The sequence below is a fragment of the Aspergillus costaricaensis genome (assembly GCF_003184835.1).
Source record: "Aspergillus costaricaensis CBS 115574 unplaced genomic scaffold BO79scaffold_27, whole genome shotgun sequence".
In the NCBI taxonomy this organism is placed as follows: Eukaryota; Fungi; Ascomycota; class Eurotiomycetes; order Eurotiales; family Aspergillaceae; genus Aspergillus; species Aspergillus costaricensis.
In genome coordinates this window covers 523,780-549,623 of record NW_020291827.1, presented here as the reverse complement: position 1 = coordinate 549,623, position 25,844 = coordinate 523,780, and the positions used below count along the sequence as shown (strand labels likewise).

The window sequence follows — 25,844 nt, the reverse complement described above, 5'->3', positions numbered from 1 at the left end:
GCTTGAGCTTGAGCTTGAGCTTGAGCTTCGGCTTCAGCCTTGGCTTTGGCTTCCGCCTTAGCCTTAACTTCCGCCTTAGCTTTAGCTTCAGCTTTGGCTTTAACTTCAGCTTCCGCGGTGCTTGTTGAGTCCTCCATGGGAATATCTTCTAATCCTTGAGTCTCGACCTTTTCCTGCTCCTCCTTCACGGGGTTCTTCTCTGCTGCCCTCGAGGGAACGTCAGGTTCCCTCGATCGTTCCCGTTTGGGCTCTACGGCCTGAGTGTCATCCCTATGACGGGCAGGAGTCTTGAGATCTTCCGAGGTTGGATGGCTCTTCTTCACACCTCCGTTGGTAATGTTAGGTGTACCATCCTCCGACAGCACACGTCGTTTCTTCTTCTGGGTATCGCGCGGGTGCCGTTCGGCATCGGTATCACGGGATCGCGGTCGATCGGGACTAACACTGCTGCGTCCGCGTTTCAAATGCGGCGGTCCAGGTCTGGAAGTAGCGGATTCGGAAGGATCGGGGCGCGTCTTGGTATTCTCATCTCTCCCCGAGATGGATTCGGGCGGGGGTAAACTAGGGACTCTCCTATCACGGTCTGGGGGCCGTCCGGCAATTAAGCGTCTCCTCTTGGGCGCTTCATCGCCACGACTGGATTCGCCGTCCCTCGCAGAAGATCCCTTGAACCGAGCCGGTTCCGAACGCGACGCGTCCTGGTCGCCTGCTCCAACATGGGCAACCTTCGGACGAGGTGCACTAGATTTCTCCTTTCCATGAGCCATAGCTTCTCTCCGGCGCTCCTTCGAAAGTGCATCTTTAGACGAATCTCGACGGCCAGGGCTCGCCATTGCTTTCCTAGGCCGACCTCCCGGTGACGGTGACTCTCTGCGGCCGGTTCGCTTGCCTTCCTTCTCCCTTTCACGCACTCGTCGCGGAGATGAGAATTCGGCTTTGCGCTGCTTCTTTGTCCGGATATAGTCGTCGTATGCATCACGCAGAAGATCGTATTCTTCCTCCCAATTATCAGCCCTACGCTCCCGAGACAATTCGAAGTAGGTACGGTCCTTGTGGAGACGGCGAGTCGGATTGAAACTTGGTTGAGCAAGGAGCAGTTTGATCACGGGAAGGTTGCCTCGGCCAATCGCTGCCAACATAGGGGTGTTGTATCCCGGCTTTTGAGAGCCGCCCGGTACAGGATCTGGATCCGGATCTGCATCGCCCATGCCAAGTAGAAGGGACAACACTTCATCGTGACCACCTTTGGCTGCGGCGATCATAGACTCAGGATCCGCCCTTTGCCCGACATTAAGAATGTTGGCTACTCCAGCGATATCGCCCTTGGCAGCGAATGCTTGTAGATTCTCTGGTGTAGCCTTGGTCCACAGTAGATCATTCCGAGTAGCCTCGCTCCTGACACTCTTCCTTTTGCTCGTGATACCAGCATAAGGCGGACTTCGTTGTCCACTGACCGGTGGCGATTCACGCGGACTATTGATCGCAACCCGACGGGAGGACGTTTCCCTATTCCCAGATCCTGTTTGTTCTTCTGAGCGACGACTCGGGCGTGGGTTCGCCTTTGCTTCCTCAATCACGCGCCGGATCTCGTCGTACTCCTCCGAGTCTGAAGGAATCAAATCGCTGGGCTCGTCGCCTTCAGCATTGACTGCGCGGGGATTTGCACCGGCCTGAAGCAAGAGCTTGACAACATCAAGATGCCCGTTCTCAACGGCATCTATCAGCGGCGTGTCCCTGTCGATGTTCCTGGTCTCGACCTCACAGCCAGCCTCTAGCAAGAACTTGACAATGGACGCACAACCTTCCAGGGCAGCAATCTGTAGTGGTGTATTTCCCGCATTATCAGCAACATTGAGATCCTCCGGTCGTTCGGCATGTCGAGCCATGGCTACCTCCAACTCCTGGGCGGCACAGGCACGTGCAAGTCGCGTCCGGCCATTTTGATCTCGCTGTTTCTTGTGCCCCATAGGCCGTGCGGGAGACGCTGAAGCACCATCCACAGACGCAACCTTCCGTACATAGGCACTGGGCAAGGGAGACCCGCTGGTAGATGAGGAGACGGACTGTCTGTCTTCGGAACTCTGTCTGGGCACCCCAGAGATGAGCGGGGTGGGTGCCTTCCTCTTTCGTTGCAGATCGCTGCTGAGCTGAGGGCCGGATGCTGTCCGCTTATGAGAACGAACCGGTGAGACAGATCGATCGTTCGGTGTTGGGCGAGGGAGAGAAATCCCGTTCAAATCTCGTCGCTCCCGGTCGCGAGGGGCTGCCGAGTGATGTTGACGTGCATTTCGACGAGCATCCGCCTCCGCGTCGACACTCTCGCTGAAGCTGCGCTTCCTTGACGTTCTGGGGGCGGATGTGATCGGATGGGACGATTCGACTCGACTGGGCACCGTCTGGGGTTCCTCGGTCTTCTCAATCTTAACTATGGGGGCAGGTGGCGAGCCAGCCCTCCGCTGAGGGCTGGCCGGGCGCACCGGACGGTCGCGTTCACTGGGCACATCATCATCATCGTCCGCCGATTTCCGCTTTCTCACTTGCAAATCATTAGGAGGAAGATCGCTCTCTGCGGCATCAGCATGGTCATTTGCATCATCACGTCGTTTCGGTTCATGTTTTATGAACTTCCGTCTCTTCTCAGGCGACAGAGATTCGCGGCCCGATTGAATTATGGTTTCTGCCTCCGAGTCAGCCTTGGGGCTCGGTGGCCCATCGCCGTCCCCGACAGCAGGATCTACCTCTTTAGCGGGAGCATCCACTTCCTGAGCAACCGGGGGAGTGGTCCTCTTGGAAGGTGGATGACCCAAGGTAGACTGGTGGTTCACCTTGACAGCAAAAGCGCTTTGTCCGGCATCCAGGGAAGCTGGCAGGGAGGAGACAGCCTCAACATCACTCATAGCGGTAGCACTCGATTTCTGGGGGTTCTGCTCGTCATTTTCGGGGGCCGTGGCGGACTTGAAGACCCGTGGTCAGATACACCAGCAGTTGCGCGCGGAAGCTGGTGCTCGACCACGCTGAACGTAAATGAGAAGTGACAGCTTATTTCCTTTCACCGGACGAAAAGAAAGGTCGGGGTGGTAGAGAGCGAGAGCGAAAAGGGTGAACAGCCGGGTCGATTGAACAGTGGCGAGAGGGGCCAGAAAGAGGTCCAAGGTTGGTGGTGAAGTCAAGAGAGAGGGTAGCGACAGGATAGCAAGTAGTAGGGAATTCGGTCGGGAGGTGTAAAGAGGAGTCGAAGTAGTAATTAATCGGACAAGATGAAGGAGAAGGAGGGGGAGGGAGGGGAGGAAGAAGAGGGGAAGAAAATAAGAGTTAAGAAACTAAGCGGATGGTTTGGATGGGAGAGTTGGAAGGGGGGAAGAAGAAGTAAGTAAGTCGAGAGGACAGAAATAGTGGAAGAAAGAAAAGATGAAAGAAGATGGGAGAAGTTGAAACGGCCGACGGGCACTGGGATGGGCGAAATTACCAGGTAATGGCGGTCCCGTAGTGGAAGTTGGTAGCAGGACCAGGGCGGTAGGAGTAGTTCGCCGTCCGTGAAGTTAGTTGGGTCTTAGTGGATGGTTAGTGAAGATTTCTGGAGGATCCGGAGGGCGAACTAGCAACAAAAAAGGGTAAAAGAAAAAAAAAAAGGGATTCAGAATAATCAGAAGTTGTTATGAAAATAATTGTGACTAAAAAGAAAGAGAAACTGGAGAAATAAGAATACAAATAAGAAAAATAATATGATCCTAAATGACAACAACAGCAGCAGCAGTAGCAGCGACAGTCAGACAACAACAACAATAACAACAGTCAAGACCAAATAATCATAATAATGATGATAACAGTAATAATAGTAGTGCTCCCGTAGTTACTGGACTAATCACGCATTGGGGTGGAAACGACGACCCCGAGGGATGAATGATGATTGCTAGGAGTCATCCGCCGCCGCCGCAGCCAGCAGCAGCAGCAGCAGCAACAGCCAAAGCAGCAGCAAGCAGAAGAAATCAATCGATCGTTAGTTCATCGTTCGAGTCGTCATGGTCATAGTGGTCATAGTTAGTATTCGCCCCGGGAAACTTACCACCGGGGGCCTTGCCATTTGGCCACCGGCGGAGCAAATGCCTTTCGCTAGTTGGTTAGTCATAGATAGTCCCCCAGTCTGACCAAGTACGGTACAGAAATTCAGGGTATTGAAATTCATTTCGTGAAATTGAGGGGTGGGCTGCTGTTGCTGTTGCTGCTGCTGCTTCTTGCTGCTACTGTGGCCTGTGGAAAGTGTGGATTAAATTGAAAATAAATTCGATAAATAGATAGCTGGGGATGTGACAATTCGTGACCCGCCAAGTAAAGTACTTACGTTTATTCGAACCCCATGAAACGGCAAATGATGAGCAGTCATGGAGCAGAAGAGGGCAGGTCTGTGTTGATTATTACCACACTGCCGTTTTCGCAGACTGAATACGGACGCAGACGGGATGTATCTACCCTATAACCAGGTACTAGTTGCAACTATGACACCTTGGAAAGATGGAATGGATGGAGACCAGTTCAGCTACTGCTGACCAGACTGACTTACCTTCCTTGATCCTTACGTACAGCGGGGGGGGGGGGGCAACGCCAGTCACCATCCATCCAATCCCACCTCCGACGGACAAGTCCAGCTGCAGCCGTGATTGAAGCGACCCGACCGACCGGGGGAAAAGCCTGCTCTTTGCCTGCTGGCCTTGTTGGCCTTGCTGGCCGGTTCTGCCTGAGGGTCGAATGCGTCGACTCGCGCGACCCAGATCCAGAAACTCAAAAGATTAGTACACAGTTTTTTAGTTAGTTAGTATCCTGCGAGAAGGCCCAAAAGCGGGCGGGGATGGGCGGTCAAGACCAGTGACTCTGTCGAGGAACGATGTGGCGGAAAAAAAGATCTAACTGATTTTCCCTATTCATCTCTTTTCTTCTTTCTCTCTCGGTTTTCCTCTTCCTGCACTGGCCGGAGCTGACTGCATAGTAGCCGCCCTCTTTTTTTTTTTTTTTTCTTTTTTTTTTTTTTTTTTTTTTTTTTTTCTTTTCATTTTTACTTTTTTTGGTCGGGTCACTCACTCTTGCGTCTGAAACTCGGGCTCTGGAACGGAGGAGACGGAGGGAGGAGGGGGGACCACAGAATCGAAGGAAAAGGAAAGTGACGGGACGGGGGAGCCAGTCAATTGGCAGTCAGTGCCAGTTTAGTGGCAGATTGGCAGATGGGCAGTCCCCTCCCAATTCTCGTCGCCATTGGGTCATTTCCCTTGGAAGCTGCGTAGGCTATCAGGCTAGGCATCAGCTCATCCCCTGGTTTGACCAATTATTGATGGCCGAGCGACCCGGTTCTTGCTGTTTTCAGACTAGAAGGGTTCTGCAAAAAAAAGAGCGCGACCCACTGGGCAACAGCAGATCTCCTTCCATCCTCGGCTGAGACCAGTCATCGCAAAGGTTGCTTCCAGCTTATCGCCCCGCTTTGGCCCCCCTTCCTCTTTGCTGCTGCTGCTGCTGTTACTGTTGTTGTTGTTGTTGCTGTTATGTTAGTTTAGTAGTGTAGCTTGTTGTGGTGGTAATTAATGATGGTGGGCAACCTTTTTGGTTGGCGTTGCATGGGTGACTTTTTACTACCTCAATCCCCATCCATGGATCGTCCGAGTCCTTTGGGACAAAAAGGGGGGTCATGTTGTGTGGTGAAGGAGTGAAAGAGTCAAGTTGTCCGGTGATCCGGAATGTTGGATTGATCCAAATCAATCCCTATTTTAAATACCGAGTATGCTGGGGTAGTACACACGCATACACATACACACACACACACACACATACACACACACCGGACGGAGGAGGAGAATTGAAGCTCCTCAAGTCCTCTCCTCCCTCCGGACCTCCGATGACCCGATCATTTGGGAGGTCTGTTTATTGCAGGAGGATGAAGAGGCCGCTCTAGTCTCGGGTCTAGCTCGCAAGCTGCTTCCTTCTCACGAGACCCTGGTGGATCAAACACACGCCGATTCCTACTCGGACGGGGAGGGCCTGTTTATGATTTATGACTGCTCATCTCGCTCATCCCCTTGGCTGTGGAGTGGTTTCGGTGGTTTTTGTTCTCCACATCTCGAGCTTTTTGAACGTGTCGCATCATCATGACAGCCTCTACCCTTTGTAACCGTAATATTACCACTTTACCAGAGCCTCCTCTCCCTCGCCCCGGTGCCATGATACCATCCGGCCCGGGGCGCAGCTCGCTCTCTTTGCCTTTCTCTCGCATCCTCTCCAGCTTCTCTCCTTAGTGTTGTCTAGACTCTTTGTCACCAATTATAGGAGCCGGCGGAACTTGGTGTGGCCATTAGCTGTTCTCTCCCCTCCCCCCCCTCCCCTCTCCGCTGCAAAAGTCCTACTCCGCATTGGCGGCGGACTCCGGTCGCAATGGAGCTTCCCTTCAACCTGGTGGATACAGCTCTTTCCTCCACGCACATTGACGCCATCGACGCCCTTCGAGCCTTTTTTCTTTTGGCATCCTGCACGGTATGCACCGATATGTTGCCATTCCAAATTCGAGGCAGACGACGTTGCGAAATGACCCTGCATCAAAACTAAACCCAGAATATCCTACCTAGATCCTCTCCGTCAGCATCTTGCCAGATTCGCTTCACTCCCGCTTCATTCCTTATGGCGCTCGTACAACCTCGACGGCCGACTCGCAGTCCTCGCAGTCCTCACCCCCGGCGTCCTCGGACTCCTCTCCGGCAGCCCGCGCTCTTGACTATGCTGCCGCCTTGACAGTCCCTCACAGCTACTTCACACAATTCTACATTGCCTCCGTTCTGGCTTCGGTCTTCTGGGCTGCGCAGCTTTTGTGTCAGGGTGCTGTGTTCCAGGCCTTTGCGACGAGAATCAGTCCGGAACATATGCAACAGTCCATGTCGATACAGCAAGTCTTCTTGTGCTGGGCGCTCATGCTCATCCAGGGTGCAAGGCGGCTATATGAGTGCAAAGCCTTCGCCAAGCCTTCGGCCTCGAGAATGTGGTTTGTTCACTGGCTCGTAGGCCTTGCATTTTACCTAGCAGTATCAGTTGCCTTATGGATTGAAGGAGCAGGTACCACTCCGACTGACAGGCTAGTGTGCGGAACCCCACTGATCGCATCTAGGAGCCCTGCTGTCTCATAAAGTGATTCTCGACGACGTCAAGGTTACGATAGCTCCGTCTCTCCGCACCTTTGTCTGCATCCCTCTTTTCTTGATTGCATCGGGCGTCCAGCACGACTGCCACCATTATCTCTTCTCTCTGAAGAAGTATACCCTGCCCACTCACCCCATTTTCCGCGGGATTATCTGTCCGCATTATACAGCAGAGTGTGTGATATATCTCTCGCTGGCTCTGCTGGGCGCCCCCAAGGGTGAGGTCGTAAACAAGTCGCTGTTGTCTGCTCTCGTATTTGTCGTTATCAACTTGGGCGTCACCGCTGCGAACACCAGGCAGTGGTATAGGCGAAAATTCGGCGTGGAGTCAGTGCGGGAGAGATGGAACATGATCCCTTTGGTTTACTAGTTATGTAGCATGAGACCAGCGGGGAAATTGCCCCGAGACATGAGCCCCGGATGCCTCGCGTCACCGACTACCCAGGAACCTCATCGTATTCCCGAGACTTGCAACTTTGAGCACGTCTCGATAAGTCAAGCTTATCCTAGTCTCCCTCTCCAGGCAGCCGCACTCATACCTGTCTGGCTCCCTCAACAGATCCCAGTTGCAGATGGATTCTGCACCCAGCCCTTCATCCCTGGAGGTTTCTGCAATCCCATGCAGAAAGTCGGTATAGATACTCTTCGTGGTAACGAGCAGGCTGCGTCTCTCCTGCAGAATCCTATACACCGGACGCCGGCCATGTCCGTTCCCATCGCCGTCCTCACTTTTCTCGTACAGATCTAGCACGATAGGAGCACCCAGGCTCACAGTAGCTACGAGCGGGTAGTAGGCAGCACCGTCTTCATGCGGCATTATGCCCTGTCCCGGGCGGTATTCATTTACCAGAATATGATTCGGGGCGCGGTGCGGGGCGTCGGCGAAAAGGCCCAAGGAGTCGAAGCGAGGGGTGATGATGGGTGAGACGAGCCAAGAAGGCAACGGGGAGGAGATGAGCGCGTTCGATTTGGTCAGGGCCGAGGGCCAGGATTGAAGACGCCGGTGAGCTAGATGAGTCCAGCGGGGTAACGGCGCAGTCGTTATCTATAGCCGGGGTTCCAATGAGCGCCCAACCTCCCCACAGGGCCTGAATGAATTTAGGCCACTGCACAGTAAAGCCACGGTAACTCACTCACCTTTCGGAGGAGAAACTCCTCTTCATCCTCCGAGATGAAATCCGCTATGTAGAAGCCATCGTCCGGCAGTGATTTGATGCGGGCAGACTCAAGATCGGCTCTCATTTGCTGGAGTCAATCCCGAGGAGCACAACGGAGCAAATATCCCTGTTGTTCAATGAGGGGTCGGATGACGACTAGTAGTAGAGGATTAATCTATCAGAACAAGTCCGTTGAGTTGGTTACACGGTAAGCCGGACGATCAGACAGCGGGGGAGGTCACGAAGAAAGAAGGGGATCGTAGTGAAACTTACCGGGCGTTGAGCGTAGACTGGGAACCCAGACGGGATGAATAATTGGGGATGAATGGCTGATCTGGGAATAAGAAGTAAGTGATGATGCCGATGAATGGCATGGCGTCACAATGAGACGCAATGGCTGCCCACTTTGGCCGTGATGTGGTACGTAAGCGCGTAGCGTTTACTTCATCACAATAAATTGATGCCCAGTTACACAGTAACTGATAAGAATAGAAGTCACTTGCTCCTCACCTGACATGTGCTGACAGCTCATGACTCGACAAAAAAGCTTATCCGTTAACTATACTCCGGGACTAAAGTTACTTCGTTCGATAAACGATTATCGAGCTTCTTGTATATGACACTCGAGTAAACTAGCAAATCAGATGATTCCCTGAATGATGATGTGTGCCGCTACTATCAGTTTCTCAAGCTGTCTCTGGTAAACCTAATTCACTTAAGGGAGGTATTGTGTGGTGGACGTCCATTACTAAGTACTACCTATGTACTACTATAGTTCATCTTAGGGCTCCAATCATAAGCAAAATCCAAGCCACGATATGCTCGTCTGCAAGCTTTCAGCGAGCCATTAAATATCACCGAAGCTCAGACTATATCAGGAGGCATGGATTCAGTAGAGGAACAAAGCTATCGGTGCTCTCACTAGAATGGCAGACTACGTATCATTATTCTACTATGAACCCATATTATCATATCAAATCATGAACCTGGCTATTTACATCCCTTTAGTCATCACAAAATAAACCCAAGGATAATAAACTGTCTCATCGTCCACGGGATCCAGTATCAACGGGAGGTACATATTCCTCCATTCATCTTGAAACTCATTGCAGAACCACTCCGCATTCAGTTGTACCTTCCGGCACTTGCAATACTCCCAGTAAGCAGGATACCACCCAGACTGTGCCCAGTCAATAAGGGCAGCCACTTTGGGATTTGGACCCGGGGTTATCATGATATTAGGCGGGAGCAGGTCATTATGCGTGAACACAATGGGTGATACTATATCATCATCAATTTCGATCTCGCAAGCATCCTGGAGTTGCTTTACAGCATCTTCGCCTTGAAACGGACCAACCAGTTCCGGACGGTCTATAACGAAGATATCCGTCAGTGGATTCTTGTCTAGGTTGCCTGATATCATTGATCAGCTTCATAGTACCAGCCATGAGATAGTATATTAACTCACCAACATATTTATCCCGGGGATCCTGTTCCAAAGTCCGCAACAGCCCAACAAAGCGATGAAGTTCCTCACAGATAGCCCGTTTCTCGTCATCACTGAGACCACCCCATCGATCTGCTAAAGTAACACCTTCTATCAATGACATACATATGAAGGTCTGTCCATCATCTTCAGTCCAGCCAAAGATATCGGGAACAGTGATGCGGCCATGGAAATCCTCGCGTAGCATGATTTGCGTCTCGGCCTCGACAATGCTCACACTGAGACCGTATTTGACGACTAATTCTAATGATAGGATTATAACTGAGGGAGCATAGTTGAGGTTTGTGGCGGCAACATTGCCAGTCTTTACGTTGAGGTCTCGTACCTCGGCTGGTGATGGAAGCGCGGGGGCCCGACCCTCTTGGAAGAAGCTGCTTTCAGGGAAGATCATTATTGGGTTATGGATGAAACGAGAGAGATGGTGGTGAGGTTTTGTTTGGCTGTATTCTAGAAGAGTATCCACGGTATGCGAGAAGGGCTAAATTGCGTGTAAATGTCTAGGCTGAATATGTAAGGGAAGTTTAGGAGGAGAAAGAGAATAATGGTGCGTCCAGAGGCCTGCAGTGAAGGATCATTTGGAAGACTTAATAAGCGTTTCCTTGGAGACTTTTTTCTGTAGTGGTTTCGATTATGAGGGTTACTGTGCATCATTCAGATCTACGGTCTAGATCTACCAGAGCAGTCAACGGTGGCTAGTTATGTCTAGGACAGATTAGTTATAGTCATCCAAAGACACAGATATGAGGTGTGCAAGACCTATAATTATACCTCCTAGATACTGATCAGAAGCCATACCCCCAACTAATCAGCTAGGCACATTGAAGTTTAAGTAAGATCACTCACTCAGCGTTCAAGTACTTTCCGCAAAAGCATGCGTTGTATCTGCCTCAGGCCACCACCCCACCACAAAGCATCCCCTCGGCGGGGTGGGAATCATTTGCTTCGTATGCAAACAGCAAACAGCAACAGCAAACATCATCTTTCATTCAACCATCACCACTGCATCTTCCCCTTTCACCACGAGTCCTCGTTATATTCCTCACATACTCAACTTCAAATTTGAAGAAGTAATATACCATGGCACCCAAGAACAAAGGCGGCGACAAGAAGGGCAAGGATAGCGGAGACAGCAACAGCAAAGGCGGCGGAAAGGGTCTCAAGCCTGCGAATGCTATTAACGTGAGACATATTCTTGTACGTATCTCCTCTGTCTCTCTCCACTTCTTTGTATTTCTTTTGTTGTGTTGGGTGGTTGTAGGTGGTCTTCTAGCTTTGGTTTAGTGGTGGGATGTGTTTCTCTGCATGAAGGGGGATATACTACTACATTACTATCCATTCATCTAGGGATGAAGAAGAGTAGATGATGATCATTTCATGTAACAACATCAATCTACCAGATATGATAACTGACCAAGCTGCAGTGCGAGAAATTCTCCAAAAAGGAAGAAGCCCTAGAGAAGCTTCGCAACGGCGCCAAGTTCGACGAAGTTGCGAGGGAATTTTCGGAGGATAAGGCTCGGCAGGGTATGTATTCCTCTTGTTCTCTTCCATTCTATATTTAATTCTTCTCCTCCCTCGGGGTGGCTATGTGTTGGGTGATGTTAATGCTAAGGAAATTGGTACAGGCGGCTCCCTTGGCTGGAAGACTCGGGGCAGTCTGGATGCGACGTTCGAAAAGGCGGCGTATGATCTGGAGCCGAGTACGACGGGAAACCCCAAGTATGTGGATGTGAAGACTGGGTTTGGGTACCATATTATTATGGTTGAGGGGAGGAAGTAAGATATCACATTACTAGTATCTCCTTTTATTCAGTCATGTTAGGGCTAGGCTAGGATTGGTATGGATATTGCATGATGAAATCAGTTGATCAATCAATCTATGAGATCGGATCAGGTCTAATAATGAAACTATATGTACATATGCAGAAAGGTAATACAGATCTATCATGAGGCGAGTATATATCACCGCCTACTGCTTCTTAGCTGCCTTCGCTCGCTCCTTGGCTGCCTTCTCCTGCCGTTGGACGATAGCTTCAGCGCCAATACCGCCAAAGACAAGACCCACGCCCAGCCACTGACCTGCGGAGAGGGAGTGGCCGAACCAGAACACACTCAGGAGCATGGTCAGCATCTTGCGCGTGACCGTCACTGTGACCAGGAGCAAGGATGAGAAGCGCGACAGCGTGTAGAAGATGAACAGCTGTCCGATGGCTCCGCAGGCGGCGAATCCGAGCACGTTCTTCAGGGCTTCCGGGTGACGGGACAGGAAGCCAATGGCGGAGTTCAGCTCAGTTTCTGTGGATGGGGGAATGGGGAAAGGGAGAAGGTTGTGCAGGATGCCGGTGGAGGACAGATGGGGCATGATCAACAGGTAGCTGCTCGTCAGGACGGTCGAGAGGACATTCTGGGCAACCATCATTTGCGGTCCCGTGAAGCGCGTGTACAGCTGCGGAGAGCTGAAGACGTGGTCCTGGGTGGTGTTCGTGAGGCCGTCCAGGAGCAGGTTGATGGAAAGGAGGAAGATTCCCCATGTGCTTGAGCCGGACTGGCCCTTAGCGGCTGATGCGGCGACCTTCTTGCTGGTTCCGGGGTGGTGGAGGGTGAATGTAGCGACTCCGAGGGTGACCAGGAGAACGACACCGTACTTGTACAGAGGGTATCTCTTGCGGAAGATGGTCAGGTGCAGGAACATGACAGGCAGAAGCTTGCACGATTTGGCGAGGATGAAGGTGAGGTAGTCGATGTGCGCGAGACTGGCATATCCAAAGGGCGATGCGAGAGAAGAGGAGATGCTGACCAGGAGCAGGGGAAAGACGATTTTCTTGGTTGGGAAGGGAGAGGGGATCTTCTGGCCGGACGGAGTCGAAAAGAACAGGTACAGGAAGCCGGTGATGGCGGCAAAGGTCGACTGGATCGTGTTCAGGACAATCGAGTAGGTGAAGCGCTCTGTCGGTGGTTCGGGGACTTCAGCAGTCGGAGCATGAGTAGGATAGGATACGGTGGTGATGGCTTCTTGAAGCACACCCCAGGAAAGACTAAAAAAACTCGCAGTCAGCATTTTAATGACTTCAGGAGTTCTCGACACCACGAGCGAGAGACATACAAAGAAGCATAGATTCCAAGAACACAGATCGCAAGCTGCATCAAGCCGGGGGTGTCCGGCGCATTGTCCTGCGCCGCATGCTTTCCAGAAGCACTTCCATTTGTGACGGAAGATTTCCCATTCATCTTCTTATCCAGCGACTGCGCATCATCCGGAGGCATATGCATCAGTTCAGAGGACGTGGCGCGTTGCAAAGGCGCAGCTTGTTTCTGGCGCGCCATGGTCGACGAGGAACAAACGCAGCGCTTATACTTCGTCCAGGTTATTTGCAGAAAGATAAGAAAGAGGACGAGGGCAAGAATGTAATCAGTAGTGAATCGCCAAACACTGACAGATACAGAGAAGGTATGTGAAAATAGACAGACAGTCAAACAAAGCCTCGATGGAGCAGACAGTTGACTTTATAGTTGAGCAAAGAAAACGATGATGCCATGTGTTCTTCTGCGCGTCTCCAAAACCCGCCGCGGAATCTCGGCGCGATCGCCCTAATTTTTTTCTTTCCTTCCGCCCCGCCGAGTCTCATTCTTCGGTCTCACTTGTTCGACCCTTAATTTAATTCTAGAACTTCAATCGCGAACTATAGTTCCTACCTATCTACCAGTCCCAGGTAAGTCCAATTTCTCCATCCATCCTCTTTGAACCATAGCCATAAGCGCATACACAAACTAACCCCATTCGAATTTCCAGACTCCATTGTAGCTACACCTCCAATTCCGCCTCAACTCTACCTTATTACAACCACAACCACCACCGCCACCATGAATACCACAATACCACCACCACCATCCCAAGAACAACAACCCAACTCACCAACACCAGAAATGATAGCAACAACACCCCTCCCCCCATCCGCCCTCACAACCCTCCTCACATCCACCACAACACCACCACCGACCCCCCTCTCCGCAAACACCCTCCAAATCCTGCACAACCTCCAACACCAACACCTGTGGACCTCCCTGCGCGTGCACGACCTTCACCTCCCCAGCAACTCCGAACAGCAACAACCCCTCTACCTCATCTCCGGCATTCCCCCGCACCATCTCTACATCCACCCGGACGAGCAGCTCTTCATGCTGGAGCGCGGACTGCGCGAAGACGACGTCGAGCTGGAGCGCATGTTCGTCCTGCCCACGGTTCAGGGCGAGTCATGGACGCTGCGCAAGTTGGCGGGAGTGTTTGATTCGTTGCCTGAGGGTAGCGGGGAAGGAGAAGTACTGGAAGCAGGAGGGGCAGGGGAGAAGGCGGAGAGGTTGAGGGAGTATTATGAGTATCGGGAGAAGGCGAGGGCTACGAAGGAGTGGGGTGGGAAGAGGTTGTTGTTGGCTATGGTGGATAGGAGGATGGGGGGTGATGGGACGGTGGTGTATTATGTTGTGCAGGATGGTGCGGTGAAGCCGAGGCAGAATTAACCTTATGCTGATGCAGAGGAAGTGGGTATATACATGGGCTATCCGGGGGAGAAGGGAAGGGCATATGCTGCTGAGCGTACAGCAAGAAGCATCGAAGCAAGCGATTCCTTCCAATTTATCTTTACACCGAAGAAGATCGAATTATATACACGGATGACAGACAGCAACAAGAGACGAACCGGACCAAGTACCTCGCAGAGGCATTCGACGAAACGGACAGATGAGCAACTGCAGCCGGGTATCGTGGGAACAAGCAAGTAACAGGGACAGACAAAACAGCCATGCATCCTCAGCCATGTTGTGAAAAACAAACTACTCATGGCGCACCTAAGGGACGTTCATCCTCAATTTGTGCGTGTTCCGCCTGGCAGCTAGTGCAGTACGTTTCGTACCATTGCTGAACATCATCGGTGAGTTCAGCAAAGACACTCGGCCCTGAGCGGTCCACCTCGAGGTCCACGTCTTCTTCACCTTCATTCTTGCCGAGAAGAATCTGGATCTGGCGACAACGGCGCAATTCCTGTCGCAACCATCGCTCCCACTCGCTTTGGATCACTTCTCTCTCGATGCTGTTGACCACGCGGAGAGCTACCAGGAGATCGTGTCGGTATGAACCCAACCGTTCGCGCGTTTGCTGAATCCGTCGGGCTGCACTCCTGGTCATGGAGTCCCGGAACCCTGACGTTCCCAGAGAGATTGTGTTTCCTGGACTGCGTACGGTCTGCTGGTGGAAGGTTGCGAAACAATCACTCACGTTTTCACTGCCGTGGCCAATCGTTGTATTGGCGATCGCGTCGTCGATATCTCTCACGTAAATAGCTTTGGTCATGACGTTGTCGGGGCTAACTCCGATGCGGGCCATGAAGTTCCCAACAGTCCTGTCGTGCCACCATTCATAGGCATCGCGGGACGAATAGAACCCATTGATCAACATACTCGACAACAATAAGATGAGAATGACCTTGTTTGCGTGTGTGGTCTTCCACACCCAACGTAGGAAAGCGAACGTCCACATCATCAGGTCAGAAACAATGCTCTCAGTCAAAGACACACACGTCTCAAAGAGGAGCTGTGGCAGGGACCTCTGAATGCGAGGATTGCGCAGCTTCAATTGTAGGTCGGTTTGTGGCGAGAACTGGGATGAGAAATTTTGACGTCCAATGTGTCCGAAAATCGTAATGGCCTTCTTGGTGCGACTATGCGCGCCCAACCTGCGGACCTGGTCGCCAACTAGATCGACGAGATCCAACGCGTCTTGTTCCAAATCATTGGAGGCGCTTTTATCAATAATATCTATGATACTTTAGCAAGCGCCGATGGCTCTCCTAGGGGCAAGAACTTACGCTGAAGGCCGTATGGGGACCACAGCCACTCCACTTTAGTGAAGATAGAGAGCTTGCACTTTCCCTTTGCGACAAATGTAATCACAACCTTGCTGACGAGCCGGAAGGATCTCTTGAAAGGAAGATGCCAAGGCGTCCGCTTGTCTGTAATCACATAGCAGAGATGATCATTCAGGACATCAATCATCTGATAATCCGAGATCTCCTTGGTATGGGTACGTCCTAGACCGAGTTAGTGAAAACGATACATGGCATGCTAGGGTATCCAACGTACCAAGGGCATCAGCCGTCTCAATTTCATAATGGAAATCTCGTCTAAGATGGTTGGACTCTTGTCTGACCCAGGGTCCTTGTTTGATACCTGTACTCAGTTAGCAATGGCCAGCGTTAGCCCTAAGCTTGACTCACCCTTCGCTCTCCGTTGATGAAGGAGAAGCTGCCAGACGGCGCTCTTGTCTCCGAAAAGAATATGGAAGACCGCTTTAGCACTTGTATCAAAGACCTTTTCGGCTGCCAGATGAAGATCTCCTTGGGGTACATATTGAACAGGCTGCGTTGGTAGTCTGAACTTGGGAGTGTCTTTGCCATTGCCATTCTTCTTATGCATGTCCAGGTCGTTATCGATATAGACACCAACATCTTTCTTCGGAGGCTCCGTGCCACTGTCCCCTCCCTCAACATGATCGTCCCCAGCAGCTACATCCTCCCAGCTATCGAGGCTAGGAGTCCGCGTTAGTGCTTCACTCTCCATCCGGTTCAAGGTCTTGAAGGTTGCTTCCAGGCCCAGTGGCTCGGCGGCAGTCGAATTATGAATCAAAAAGTTAAGTCGCCGTTGAAGAAGTCGCAATGGCTCAAGGAATGTCTTAACAGTTCCACGACCCGGAGTATCGTCTCCTGGAGGAGGGATCATATGAAGATACAAAAAGTCACAGTCCCTTCCTGGGGCAGCAGTAACTTCTTTAATACTCTCCAATGAGATACACGTCGTGAGTACTAGACCGAAATGGTGGCTGTAGAAGTAAATGTTTTGGGTCGTAACGTAGGCCCTTCCGGGGAAATCTTGCTGATCGTTAGGATTCCAGGTAGCGCGGAACACCATAACCAGAGGTTCATCTTTTTTGATGTCAGGAAATAGCAGCCGGAACTGCGCATCCTGAATCTTAAGCTGCTGCGGGTAGTAACTGGGATAGTCGTGCGCATCGCCAAGCAATGCCCGCTGCATCTTGGACGAGTCTCCGTCAAGGCTCACCGTCTGCCTGTGACGTGGCCCAGACTTCGGCGGCTTATTCCCTGGGGACCCACTAGACGTGTCAGCTTCGGCTGTCAGGAAATGTTTAGATGGATCATTCGCTGGCGAGGCCGGTTTGTCTGAGGGGCCTGAGTCCTGCTCGCCAGGTAGTCCTATGCGTTCACGTTCAATCCGATTCATGAAGCCCCAGTTTGAACTACCCCACAAATTAGCCATCATGCCACTCGGCATTCCTCCGGTTTTGTCGGCTTGGCCCAGTCCTATACCCCTTTCATTGCTTACGATCACAGCGGCCTTGCTCATAGTTGTTGGGGCAGGTGGATTTGCCAAGGTGCCTGGGGCAAGAGTAGAGGGGGGATCGTTGCCAAATGTCGAGCTACGAGTCCTAGTCCCATCAACGTCGAGGGGCAAAGGGGGGCTGCCCGGCCCAAGAGCACTGTGACTGGCAGATATCAAGCTTGCTATGCCACCTCCAGCACCCGGCAACGAAGTGGACGGCGCCACTGCATTGTTTGATTTGCGGTGAAGGTCCAACTTCTGCATTATACGCGATGCGTGTTCGCGTGCGGAGCTTTCGGAATCCAGCGTCGTCAACCTCCTATAACTGCTGAGGTCACTACTGTTCCTCATGGCGGATGGGTCTCTTTCAGGTAGGGCGAGCATCCCGCTGCGATCTGCAGAGCTCTGCTCGTCACTGGCACGGGGAGTGAGCGAATCAGAAGGATCAGCAGCAAACTCGGGAGCCGGGGGCTGAGAGATTGCGAAAGCAGGATCCTGAACAGTAACTTTGCCGGACACTGAAAGATCAGTGCTAGCCGGATTTTCCAGAGCCTTCCGCTTGGCGGCCTCGAAGGCAGCAATCCAGTCCATGAGTTCTTTCTGAGTTTCAGCCTGGAGCATGATGGTATTACTCTTGGTTTTAACTTCGAAGCAAAACCTGCGCTCTTCCTGAAAGGCAGCCCGAACACTGCAGAGAAGGACGCCTATTCTTTCGCTCTCTTCAACGCCACCTGTTCGCGAGCCTTGGACAAGGCAGCCGAAAATGCCGTGTTTCAAGAATGCCCACCGTCTAACCCAGATAGTCCGGGTAGGCTTTCCAGAAAGAGTTCGCAGGAACACCCATCCTTGCTTCTCGGGTCTAGCCTCCTTGCTCATGCTGGTTGTCGACAGAGGCCGGGAGCCGAGGTAGGGAACAGTGGACAAAGAGTAGTCTTCTAGTTCTCGAGATGGCCTAGCTGCATTCTCTGCTGCTTCTTCGATCTGTTTCCTCGAAGTCAAAAGCTCCCGCTTGGAAGATCGTTCGCCCCCTTCCATCTCGTGAGCCCAGCCTTTGATGCGATCCATCTCCTGACCCCATTTCGCGAACGCCGTGCCATTGCTGTTGTGGAATATCTTGAGCTCCCGCCACTGATCATACGAAACCCGGACTAGCAGTCGGTCGAGAGCGTTCCGCAATTGGGGGGCCTGTATCGAATAGTCCATCGACGCTTTGAGGTAAGCTTTGCGAGCTTCGTGGAGTTGAAAGGCATCCTCTCTTAATGAAGAAGGCTCCTTCGATTTCGATTGCGACGAGTATCGGGCCAACAGATAGTCGTACTGTTTCTGTGTCTGCTCGAGGTTGCGACGGATCTCCTATAGCGGGGTAAGAGCCACATCCGCACGAGTTTCAGGGGCAACCAGTCAAGTACCTTGAAAGTCCGCAAATCTTCATGCATGAAGGCCCGGATTGGCTCAGCGATAAGATTTTCCATCTTTTTGACAGTGGATATCAGCCCATTCCACATGTCCTTGGTGCTGTCACCACACCTCCTCATCGACTGCAGCGTGTAATCATGATCAAGGACAGCTTCGGAGACCAGTAGCGGGTTCGTAGAATAAGACAGGAAGATGTTCGCCGCACTTTCCATTGCCGCAAGCTCCGAAGAGAGCTTGGAAGCGGCCCTCGCATAGCCGTCGAGCCATCTTTCGAGGAATTCGATCTGGTCGGAGAAGTGAAGGGTGGTGGCTCGGAATGTGGGCGAGTCGAGAGCAGCCTCCTTTAGACCAACTGGACTTTACCGGAAGGGTTAGAAAGGAACCTATGCAGCGATTCGAAGAGGCAGAGCTGATTCAGAGGACTTACACGACGCTGACGAGCTTCCCGACCTGGGGTAATGGGATCTGCGGCTGAGTCGACATCTAGTGTATGTCACCAGCCATACACTTGATGCGAGCAGAAGTAGCGGCAAGACAAGGCAGCAATGAGGCCCCTGGTCAAGTCAAAGAATAATGATAGAAATGAAGCATCCGAAGAACTCAGGGATACAGGTGAAGGTGGGAAAGTAGCATGGCTAGTGGAGGAAGCTTACTAGGAGACAGAGCGCCTCTTGCTCGAGCCATCGGCGGATACAGGCCCGCGCATGATCTAATTGGCTACGTCAGTGGTTCCCTTTGACGGCCTTGGGTCCCCAGGCAACAAAGGGCCCTGTAGGGCGGTGAGCCCCGCCGACTTTTTTTTCTGCCGGCAACCGCTATTATTTTCTTTTGGGAGGCGCATTTGGTCGGAGATAACCACTTCCATCGATCGCTTTCCACATTCTAGTGATCTCCCGACAGCTGTGTCTGTTATTTCGGAATGGAGCCCCCAGCCAAGAGATCGCGCAAGTTGCTCGATGACGACAGCTCCAGCGACTCAGGAGACGAGTCCGGCGGAGTTCCCATCACCAATGAGGACATCACGTTCAAGATCAACGAAGAGTATGCGCGCCGCTTCGAATACAACAAGAAGAGAGAAGAGAAACAGCAATGTAAGACTCCATTCTTCTATAACCTGTATGTGGAGAGAAACTAAACTTTGTTCTACAAATAGTGGAGTCCAAATACGGAAAATCTGTCCTAGGCAAACGTCGCGATCGCGATGGTGAAGATGAGTCCGGCGACTCGGAGGATGATTCTACCTCTGAGGAAGAGGACGAGGATGGAGAATTGGCTACCGCCGCTCTGGATGCCGAGATTATGGCCACGCTGAACGCAATCCGATCAAAGGACCCTCGGGTGTATGATAGCAATGCCACTTTCTACACCGCAGCCGACGAGGAGGCGAAAACCGAAGGCTCTGGAAAGAAAGAAAAGCCTATGACCCTTCGTGATTATCATCGTGAGAATCTATTGAGTGGCGCCAACCTGGCAGATGAGGAGGCATCTGACGCGCCGAAGACCTACGCTCAGGAGCAGGAGGAATTGAAGGATGCGGTTGTCCGCGAAATGCACGCCGCTGCCGGTAAAGGTGATGAGAGTGAGGAGGATGACGAAGAAGATTTCCTTGTTGCCAAATCGGCGCCTGAACCTCTTCCGGAGCCCAAGAAGGATGTCAATCTGGATGTTGAGAATGCGGAAAAGGACCCGGAAACCTTCCTTTCAAACTTCATGTCGGCAAGAGCATGGATCCCTGCTGGTAGATCGGAACTTCAACCATTCGAGTCGGATGACGAAGAGGAGGATCAACGGGCCGAGGCATTCGAAGAAGCATACAACTTCCGCTTCGAAGACCCCAGCAAAATCAACGCTACTCTAATCACCCATTCTCGTGACCTGACCAACAAGCAGTCGGTTCGTAGAGAAGAAAAGAGCAGCCGGAAGAAACGCAGAGATGCGGAGAGGCAACAGATGGAAGAGGAGAAGAAGCAGCGCGAGACAGAAAAGAACCGCCTGCGGAAGCTCAAGATGGAAGAACTTCAAGAGAAGGTCAATCAAATTAAGGAGGTTGCTGGCCTTCGTGCCAATGAGATGACTGACGAAGATTGGGTCAGCTTCTTGGACGCTGCCTGGGATGACAAGAACTGGGAGGAGGAAATGCAGAAACGTTTTGGTGAAGACTACTACGCGGAGGGTGACAAGGACGGAAGCGGCGATGAGTCAGGGAAGAAGAAGCATCCGAAGAAGCCTACGTGGGATGATGATATCGATATCAAGGATCTCGTGCCCGACTTCGAGGAAGAGGAGAAGCCTGCCGTGGATATCTCCGATGTCGAGATGGAGGATGATGAAGAGGGAAGTAACAAGAAGAGCAAGGCGCAGGAGAGACGAGACCAGAAGCGTGAAGCGCGCAAAGACCGCCTTCGTATTCAGGAGGCCGTGGATCGCAACTTGGACCTCGATATCAGCCTTCTTCCGGGTGCGACCAAGAAGAATTCTACTGGATTCCGCTACCGGGAGACATCGCCTCAGAGTTTTGGATTGACTGCACGGGATATCCTCATGGCCGACGACACCCATCTGAACCAGTTTGCGGGCTTGAAGAAGCTTGCATCGTTCCGTGACCCTGAGAAGAAGGGTCGGGATCAGAGGAAGCTGGGCAAGAAGGCCCGTCTAAGGCAATGGCGCAAGGATACCTTTGGTGACGAAGAAGGCCCCAGGATTTCCGAGGAGGCGCCACGGGCACCTACACCGGAGAAGGACAATGTCGGTAAGGTTGATATCCGTGAGGGTGAACCCAAGAAGAAGAGGAGAAAGAGAAACAAGAAGAACTGAACCTGGGGTGCTTCTTACTGTACATGCATCTGGGATTATTATGATATACTAGACAGTGTTTTTCATTGTTCAATAACGGCGTATCGGTAATGAAAGCTGTCTACGTTGTTGGTAGATAAGCTGGTCAAAAGTTACAAAAATATTTACCTACTGCATAGCAAAGAGTTTATTGATTCAAAAGATCAGGTAGTTTTTTGTCAGTTCTCTTGATAGAACCGAGGTGCTCTACTGTAGTACCATCATGTCAGGAAAATGTGATCATTGGATATATGATAGTGGACTCTCGAATTGAATTCCCTGATGCTATATATTTTCGCGAGGACGGAACCAAGTAAATACAGTTCAGTCGACATACTAGTAACGATGAACTACCACTACAGTAGCAACTGCTAGCCTTCATAAACAGCCAAATAACCAATCAAGAACTCTCCAATAACATCAGCCCAACCAGCAACCTACGAATTGGAGTTTTGATTACACCTAAACCACACCCGAATAACCTACCGTTGCTGGCACAACGGCGCAGATGAAAAGTGGTATCCCCATGTTTTCTTAGCGGGTGGGTCCCGGATGAAAAGAGAACAGTTTGTCAGGTTTGCCCGCCCCGTCGAACAAACAAAAAATAGAAAAAAAAAAAAAAAAAAAAAAAAAAAAAAAAAAAAAAAAAAAAAACAAAATGAAAAAAAGGAGGAAGGGAAAGAAAAAAGAGAAAATAAAAGACAGAAAGAGGAGGACCAAGGTGGAAAAATGAAACTAGTCACTTTCAAGCAGAAACAGTGGGTCCCCGGCTGGGACAATTCCTGTTTGGGTAATGTAGGTCTCGTGTCTTCTTTGGCTGCATACGAAAAGATGATGCTGGCACTGGAATAGTGTGGAAGAACGTCGGGATCGGATAGATATACTGGTCGTATGTATATCTCCTGTATGAACTGGTATAGCATAGTTGTTTAATTTTCGAAGAGTGGTGATAGTTGAATGAATAACCCCTTAGTACACTTATGAGACGACTACTTGCGATCTTCGGACACTAGGATGAGGGATAAAAAGGAGTACGGTCTGAGGTATATAACATAACCTCTAGCAACAAGCATATGCTACTGCTGTGCCCTTGCCTACGAAATGCAGCATAACCATGTAGTACTACTCATAGGGAACCAAGCTTGGATGATAAGAACTGATAGTATTTAACCGGGGAGAGTATGATAGAATACCAACCTATGGGATACTTCATATTACCGACGTTGTCCGTGTTTGCGATCGCTGCTCCCTTGGCCGGCCCCTTCTGTCTCTGTCTCTGTCTCTCGCTCTGTCTCCGTACCTGAGAACTTCCGCCCGGAGCAGAAAAACGGGGAAATCGCGGCATGTCAGCCGAAAGACGCCGCACGCACCTGATCAGTCCCGGTGGCGCGTAGGAAGGCCCAGAAACCATGGACTCCGTTTGGATGCTGCAGATAGATAAGTAGTAGCGTAAGTACTTAGGCGAGTAAAATTTTGTGAATTATTTTCGAGCAATTTCTGCAGAGACCGACGCAAATTTACAATTGCGCTCCTGCAATTGCCGTTGTGCACAAATAAGTCAAAGTACACAAGATGGAGGCCGAGAGGCAAGCGTTTGCCATCGGATATCCGGGACCAAATGGGAAGAAGGGGCGGTTCCCCATGGATGGAGCGCGAAGGTGTGGACACTCCAAGGAAACGCTTTGGTTCGGTCAAGACGGGGAAATGGGAGAGGAATGGATGGGTATCTTACGAAGCCGAATTACGGAGAAAGGGCCCAAACATGTAAATTATGGTCTGTAGGTCAATCAGCAAAGGACCGAGCGGTGATTGCGAGTACACCGATCGGTAGACTACGGAAGGGATGAAAAAAGGACCAAGGGAAGAAATATCGAGAGCTACATGCCGTTTCGGAGGCTATTAGATTGATATATTCCAAAATATCATTCCGTAGGTATAATCGCTATAATGAAGGCTCAAATGAAGATGAAAGTGGCTTTTTCTTCCTCTTTGACCAGAAATTCACTCATAGTAACTAAAGGTATCAAAGGGTATTTCCCAATAATGTCAGCGGTCGGAGTTGGTTACTGGCGCGATCGGGAGATATCGGCTCTTCGTTGCCTGGGCCAGCATTAGCGCCGGGTCCAGTTTTTTTTTTTTTCTTGCATCTGTTTTTTTTTTTCGTTCCCCCTAACAATGGGAGGGCCTCCCTACTCCGTACCGGGCCAACCAATCCGGCCAATGGAAACTGGGCCGGGGCGCCCATCGCCGCCGCTGCCACTGCAAATTCAGGCCAGCGAAAAACCCAAGAGCGTCCTAGCGTCTCCGCTCGCTTCTTCCCGCTTACAAGAGCCCTTCGCTCGCTATTTTTTCTTCCCTCCCTTCCCTTCCTCTCTTCCTTTTCTCTCCATCCCCTTTGAAGTGTCCTGTTTGACTGGCACTATCATCCATCTCCTCTCTTTCTTTCCTTAGTTTTCGTTATCACAGCCGTCAAAATGGCCAAGGGTGATGTTAACCAGGCCGACAAGACCGTCTTCGGCATGCCCGTAAGTTCCTACTTGTCCCCTACGAACGGAAAGGCCAGGTTGTCGGATGTCACGCTCTCGATGGAATCGATCGAAATTGGTCTTTAATATCGAAGATCGAGTACTACATTCCTTGGAGACACGATGGTCGAACAATTTGGCCCGGTTCAATGGTGTTGTTGCCGGACTAGGTGGCTAATGAAAAATTTTCACAGGGATTCGTCGTCGACTTCCTGAGTATGTGCATTTCAGCTCGCCCCGAATGATCGATCCCTATACTACGATCGATCAATCCCTATCCAACGAGCAACACGGATTATCTGATCATGACCTGAATTTGATACTAACTACTGGTACAGTGGGTGGTGTCTCCGCTGCCGTCTCCAAGACTGCTGCCGCCCCCATCGAGCGTATCAAGCTCCTCATCCAGAACCAGGTTGGTTAAGCCTCAACACCAATGTCTCGCACTTCCGGAACGAAAATTGCTGGCACGATCTGCAATTGCGTCTTCGAAACGACATCTTTCCGACCGAAGATTGCCAATTCAGCCGGGCGCAAAAATTTTCGCTCCGGACAGTCCGGACATGAGATCGATCCAAACAGATGCTAATACGATTGCCCTTCAGGATGAGATGCTTCGCGCTGGTCGTCTCGACCGCAAGTACAACGGTATCACGGACTGCTTCCGTCGTACCGCCGCCTCCGAGGGTGTTGTTTCCCTGTGGCGTGGTAACACTGCCAACGTTATCCGTTACTTCCCCACCCAGGCTCTTAACTTCGCCTTCCGTGACACCTACAAGTCCATGTTCTCCTACAAGAAGGAGCGTGATGGATACACCAAGTGGATGATGGGTAACCTTGCCTCCGGTGGTGTATGTATCCCTATATCCAGCTTAATACTCGAGCGATCACGCTAACAATTGCTTCAGGCTGCTGGTGCCACTTCCCTCCTCTTCGTCTACTCCCTCGACTACGCCCGTACCCGTCTTGCCAACGACGCCAAGTCCGCCAAGGGCGGTGGTGACCGTCAGTTCAACGGTCTCGTTGACGTCTACAAGAAGACCCTCGCCTCCGACGGTATTGCCGGTCTCTACCGTGGTTTCGGTCCCTCCGTTGCTGGTATCGTTGTCTACCGTGGTCTGTACTTCGGCATGTACGACTCCATCAAGCCCGTTGTCCTGGTTGGTCCTCTCGAGGGTAACTTCCTTGCCTCTTTCCTGCTCGGCTGGACTGTCACCACCGGTGCCGGTATCGCTTCCTACCCCCTGGACACCATCCGTCGTCGTATGATGATGACCTCCGGTGAGGCCGTCAAGTACAAGTCCTCCATGGATGCTGCTCGCCAGATCGTCGCCAAGGAGGGTGTCAAGTCTCTCTTCAAGGGTGCCGGTGCTAACATCCTCCGTGGTGTTGCCGGTGCTGGTGTCCTGTCTATCTACGACCAGGTCCAGCTCATCCTCTTCGGCAAGAAGTACAAGGGTGGCTCTGGCTAAGCGCTTGATTAATTTCAAGCTGTTTCAGTCATGATATCGGGGAAATGGGGTTGCCGGTGTCTTGGTGTAACTACCAGATGCTGGAGGTGCTGCGGAGGATAGAAATATGCGTCAAGAGTGATATCAATAATCTTGAGCATAGAATCGTGTGATATTTCCTCTTGTACCAGTTGTATTTTACTGCCCGCAAGCTTATTTCTTTTTTTCTTCCAACTGTACTTTCTCCACCTTGGTATCAAAATCAGTATGTCCTGCCTTGGATCATATCAGTTCTTAGTCCGTAAAGTAGATGCCATAGTTGCTGTGAAAATTTGCAGCATTCTGGTCACCTGACCCAATGGCAACGTCACGTGTAACAAAGCTCCATGACGTCGATCCCTGCT

At 51.3% G+C, this 25,844-nt stretch overlaps 11 protein-coding genes across 11 annotated transcripts; 6 read left to right on the top strand and 5 right to left on the bottom strand.

Annotated features, from left to right (window-relative positions):
• Nucleotides 1-68: 68 nt before the first annotated feature.
• BO79DRAFT_257719 (ankyrin) lies at nt 69-2,897 on the bottom strand (the record flags this gene model as incomplete). Its single annotated transcript, XM_025686255.1, has 1 exon — nt 69-2,897. A coding segment is annotated over one exon (2,829 nt), but the record flags the coding sequence as incomplete, so codon positions are not given.
• A 3,474-nt stretch (nt 2,898-6,371) lies between these two features.
• On the top strand, nt 6,372-7,582 carry BO79DRAFT_210545 (putative 3-oxo-5-alpha-steroid 4-dehydrogenase). The gene is made up of 3 exons (XM_025682829.1): nt 6,372-6,510; nt 6,603-7,083; nt 7,136-7,582. Exons 1-3 carry the CDS (start codon nt 6,412-6,414, stop codon nt 7,534-7,536), a joined length of 981 nt encoding a protein of 326 aa, XP_025537053.1. The 5' UTR covers nt 6,372-6,411; the 3' UTR covers nt 7,537-7,582.
• Nucleotides 7,376-8,408, bottom strand: BO79DRAFT_271510 (uncharacterized protein; the record flags this gene model as incomplete). The annotated part of the gene is made up of 2 exons (XM_025687356.1): nt 7,376-8,211; nt 8,304-8,408. 2 exons carry the CDS (start codon nt 8,406-8,408, stop codon nt 7,597-7,599), a joined length of 720 nt encoding a protein of 239 aa, XP_025537052.1. The 3' UTR covers nt 7,376-7,596.
• An 883-nt stretch (nt 8,409-9,291) lies between these two features.
• BO79DRAFT_271506 (phosphotransferase family protein) lies at nt 9,292-10,309 on the bottom strand (the record flags this gene model as incomplete). The annotated part of the gene is made up of 3 exons (XM_025687355.1): nt 9,792-10,309; nt 9,505-9,736; nt 9,292-9,313 (listed from the first exon to the last, which is right to left on the bottom strand). The coding sequence occupies exons 1-3, from the start codon at nt 10,219-10,221 to the stop codon at nt 9,292-9,294; spliced, it is 684 nt and encodes a 227-aa protein (XP_025537051.1). The 5' UTR covers nt 10,222-10,309.
• A 483-nt stretch (nt 10,310-10,792) lies between these two features.
• Nucleotides 10,793-11,752, top strand: BO79DRAFT_178233 (peptidylprolyl isomerase). The gene is made up of 3 exons (XM_025679971.1): nt 10,793-11,024; nt 11,252-11,354; nt 11,456-11,752. The coding sequence occupies exons 1-3, from the start codon at nt 10,908-10,910 to the stop codon at nt 11,608-11,610; spliced, it is 375 nt and encodes a 124-aa protein (XP_025537050.1). The 5' UTR covers nt 10,793-10,907; the 3' UTR covers nt 11,611-11,752.
• Nucleotides 11,753-11,799: 47 nt separating this feature from the next.
• On the bottom strand, nt 11,800-13,154 carry BO79DRAFT_239477 (UDP-galactose transporter HUT1; the record flags this gene model as incomplete). Its single annotated transcript, XM_025684921.1, has 2 exons — nt 11,800-12,865; nt 12,934-13,154. The coding sequence occupies 2 exons, from the start codon at nt 13,152-13,154 to the stop codon at nt 11,800-11,802; spliced, it is 1,287 nt and encodes a 428-aa protein (XP_025537049.1).
• Nucleotides 13,155-13,483: 329 nt separating this feature from the next.
• BO79DRAFT_39540 (uncharacterized protein) lies at nt 13,484-14,503 on the top strand. The gene is made up of 2 exons (XM_025689181.1): nt 13,484-13,540; nt 13,621-14,503. The coding sequence occupies exon 2, from the start codon at nt 13,692-13,694 to the stop codon at nt 14,343-14,345; it is 654 nt and encodes a 217-aa protein (XP_025537048.1). The 5' UTR covers nt 13,484-13,540; nt 13,621-13,691; the 3' UTR covers nt 14,346-14,503.
• BO79DRAFT_199957 (putative transcription factor SipA3) lies at nt 14,474-19,257 on the bottom strand. Its single transcript, XM_025681456.1, has 6 exons — nt 19,060-19,257; nt 18,626-18,989; nt 16,097-18,569; nt 15,963-16,049; nt 15,689-15,910; nt 14,474-15,638 (listed from the first exon to the last, which is right to left on the bottom strand). The coding sequence occupies exons 1-6, from the start codon at nt 19,113-19,115 to the stop codon at nt 14,662-14,664; spliced, it is 4,179 nt and encodes a 1,392-aa protein (XP_025537047.1). The 5' UTR covers nt 19,116-19,257; the 3' UTR covers nt 14,474-14,661.
• A 238-nt stretch (nt 19,258-19,495) lies between these two features.
• On the top strand, nt 19,496-21,527 carry BO79DRAFT_178222 (ribosome biogenesis protein Kri1). Its single transcript, XM_025679970.1, has 2 exons — nt 19,496-19,723; nt 19,786-21,527. Exons 1-2 carry the CDS (start codon nt 19,552-19,554, stop codon nt 21,444-21,446), a joined length of 1,833 nt encoding a protein of 610 aa, XP_025537046.1. The 5' UTR covers nt 19,496-19,551; the 3' UTR covers nt 21,447-21,527.
• Nucleotides 21,528-23,651: 2,124 nt separating this feature from the next.
• Nucleotides 23,652-24,233, top strand: BO79DRAFT_39500 (uncharacterized protein). The gene has a single exon (XM_025689180.1). The coding sequence runs from the start codon at nt 23,685-23,687 to the stop codon at nt 23,913-23,915; it is 231 nt and encodes a 76-aa protein (XP_025537045.1). The 5' UTR covers nt 23,652-23,684; the 3' UTR covers nt 23,916-24,233.
• Nucleotides 23,830-25,624, top strand: BO79DRAFT_210540 (putative mitochondrial ADP,ATP carrier protein (Ant)). The gene is made up of 5 exons (XM_025682828.1): nt 23,830-23,989; nt 24,184-24,205; nt 24,328-24,404; nt 24,595-24,840; nt 24,898-25,624. The coding sequence occupies exons 1-5, from the start codon at nt 23,939-23,941 to the stop codon at nt 25,459-25,461; spliced, it is 960 nt and encodes a 319-aa protein (XP_025537044.1). The 5' UTR covers nt 23,830-23,938; the 3' UTR covers nt 25,462-25,624.
• Nucleotides 25,625-25,844: the final 220 nt, after the last annotated feature.

Excerpts from the sequence above, each read along its gene's own strand:
- BO79DRAFT_210545 (XM_025682829.1), top strand. The coding sequence starts at position 6,412 with ATGGAGCTTCCCTTCAACCTGGTGGATACAGCTCTTTCCTCCACGCAC. Across the intron at positions 6,511-6,602 it reads TTCTTTTGGCATCCTGCACG|ATCCTCTCCGTCAGCATCTT; the intron begins GTATGCACCGAT and ends TATCCTACCTAG. Across the intron at positions 7,084-7,135 it reads CTTATGGATTGAAGGAGCAG|GAGCCCTGCTGTCTCATAAA; the intron begins GTACCACTCCGA and ends GATCGCATCTAG.
- BO79DRAFT_178233 (XM_025679971.1), top strand. The coding sequence starts at position 10,908 with ATGGCACCCAAGAACAAAGGCGGCGACAAGAAGGGCAAGGATAGCGGA. Across the intron at positions 11,025-11,251 it reads TTAACGTGAGACATATTCTT|TGCGAGAAATTCTCCAAAAA; the intron begins GTACGTATCTCC and ends ACCAAGCTGCAG. Across the intron at positions 11,355-11,455 it reads GGAGGATAAGGCTCGGCAGG|GCGGCTCCCTTGGCTGGAAG; the intron begins GTATGTATTCCT and ends AAATTGGTACAG.
- BO79DRAFT_39540 (XM_025689181.1), top strand. The coding sequence starts at position 13,692 with ATGAATACCACAATACCACCACCACCATCCCAAGAACAACAACCCAAC.
- BO79DRAFT_199957 (XM_025681456.1), bottom strand. The coding sequence starts at position 19,115 with ATGTCGACTCAGCCGCAGATCCCATTACCCCAGGTCGGGAAGCTCGTC. Across the intron at positions 18,990-19,059 it reads GGGAAGCTCGTCAGCGTCGT|TCCAGTTGGTCTAAAGGAGG; the intron begins GTAAGTCCTCTG and ends CTTCCGGTAAAG. Across the intron at positions 16,050-16,096 it reads TCATCAACGGAGAGCGAAGG|GTATCAAACAAGGACCCTGG; the intron begins GTGAGTCAAGCT and ends AACTGAGTACAG.
- BO79DRAFT_178222 (XM_025679970.1), top strand. The coding sequence starts at position 19,552 with ATGGAGCCCCCAGCCAAGAGATCGCGCAAGTTGCTCGATGACGACAGC. Across the intron at positions 19,724-19,785 it reads GAGAGAAGAGAAACAGCAAT|TGGAGTCCAAATACGGAAAA; the intron begins GTAAGACTCCAT and ends TTCTACAAATAG.
- BO79DRAFT_39500 (XM_025689180.1), top strand. The coding sequence starts at position 23,685 with ATGGAAACTGGGCCGGGGCGCCCATCGCCGCCGCTGCCACTGCAAATT.
- BO79DRAFT_210540 (XM_025682828.1), top strand. The coding sequence starts at position 23,939 with ATGGCCAAGGGTGATGTTAACCAGGCCGACAAGACCGTCTTCGGCATG. Across the intron at positions 24,206-24,327 it reads ATTCGTCGTCGACTTCCTGA|TGGGTGGTGTCTCCGCTGCC; the intron begins GTATGTGCATTT and ends CTACTGGTACAG. Across the intron at positions 24,405-24,594 it reads AGCTCCTCATCCAGAACCAG|GATGAGATGCTTCGCGCTGG; the intron begins GTTGGTTAAGCC and ends ATTGCCCTTCAG.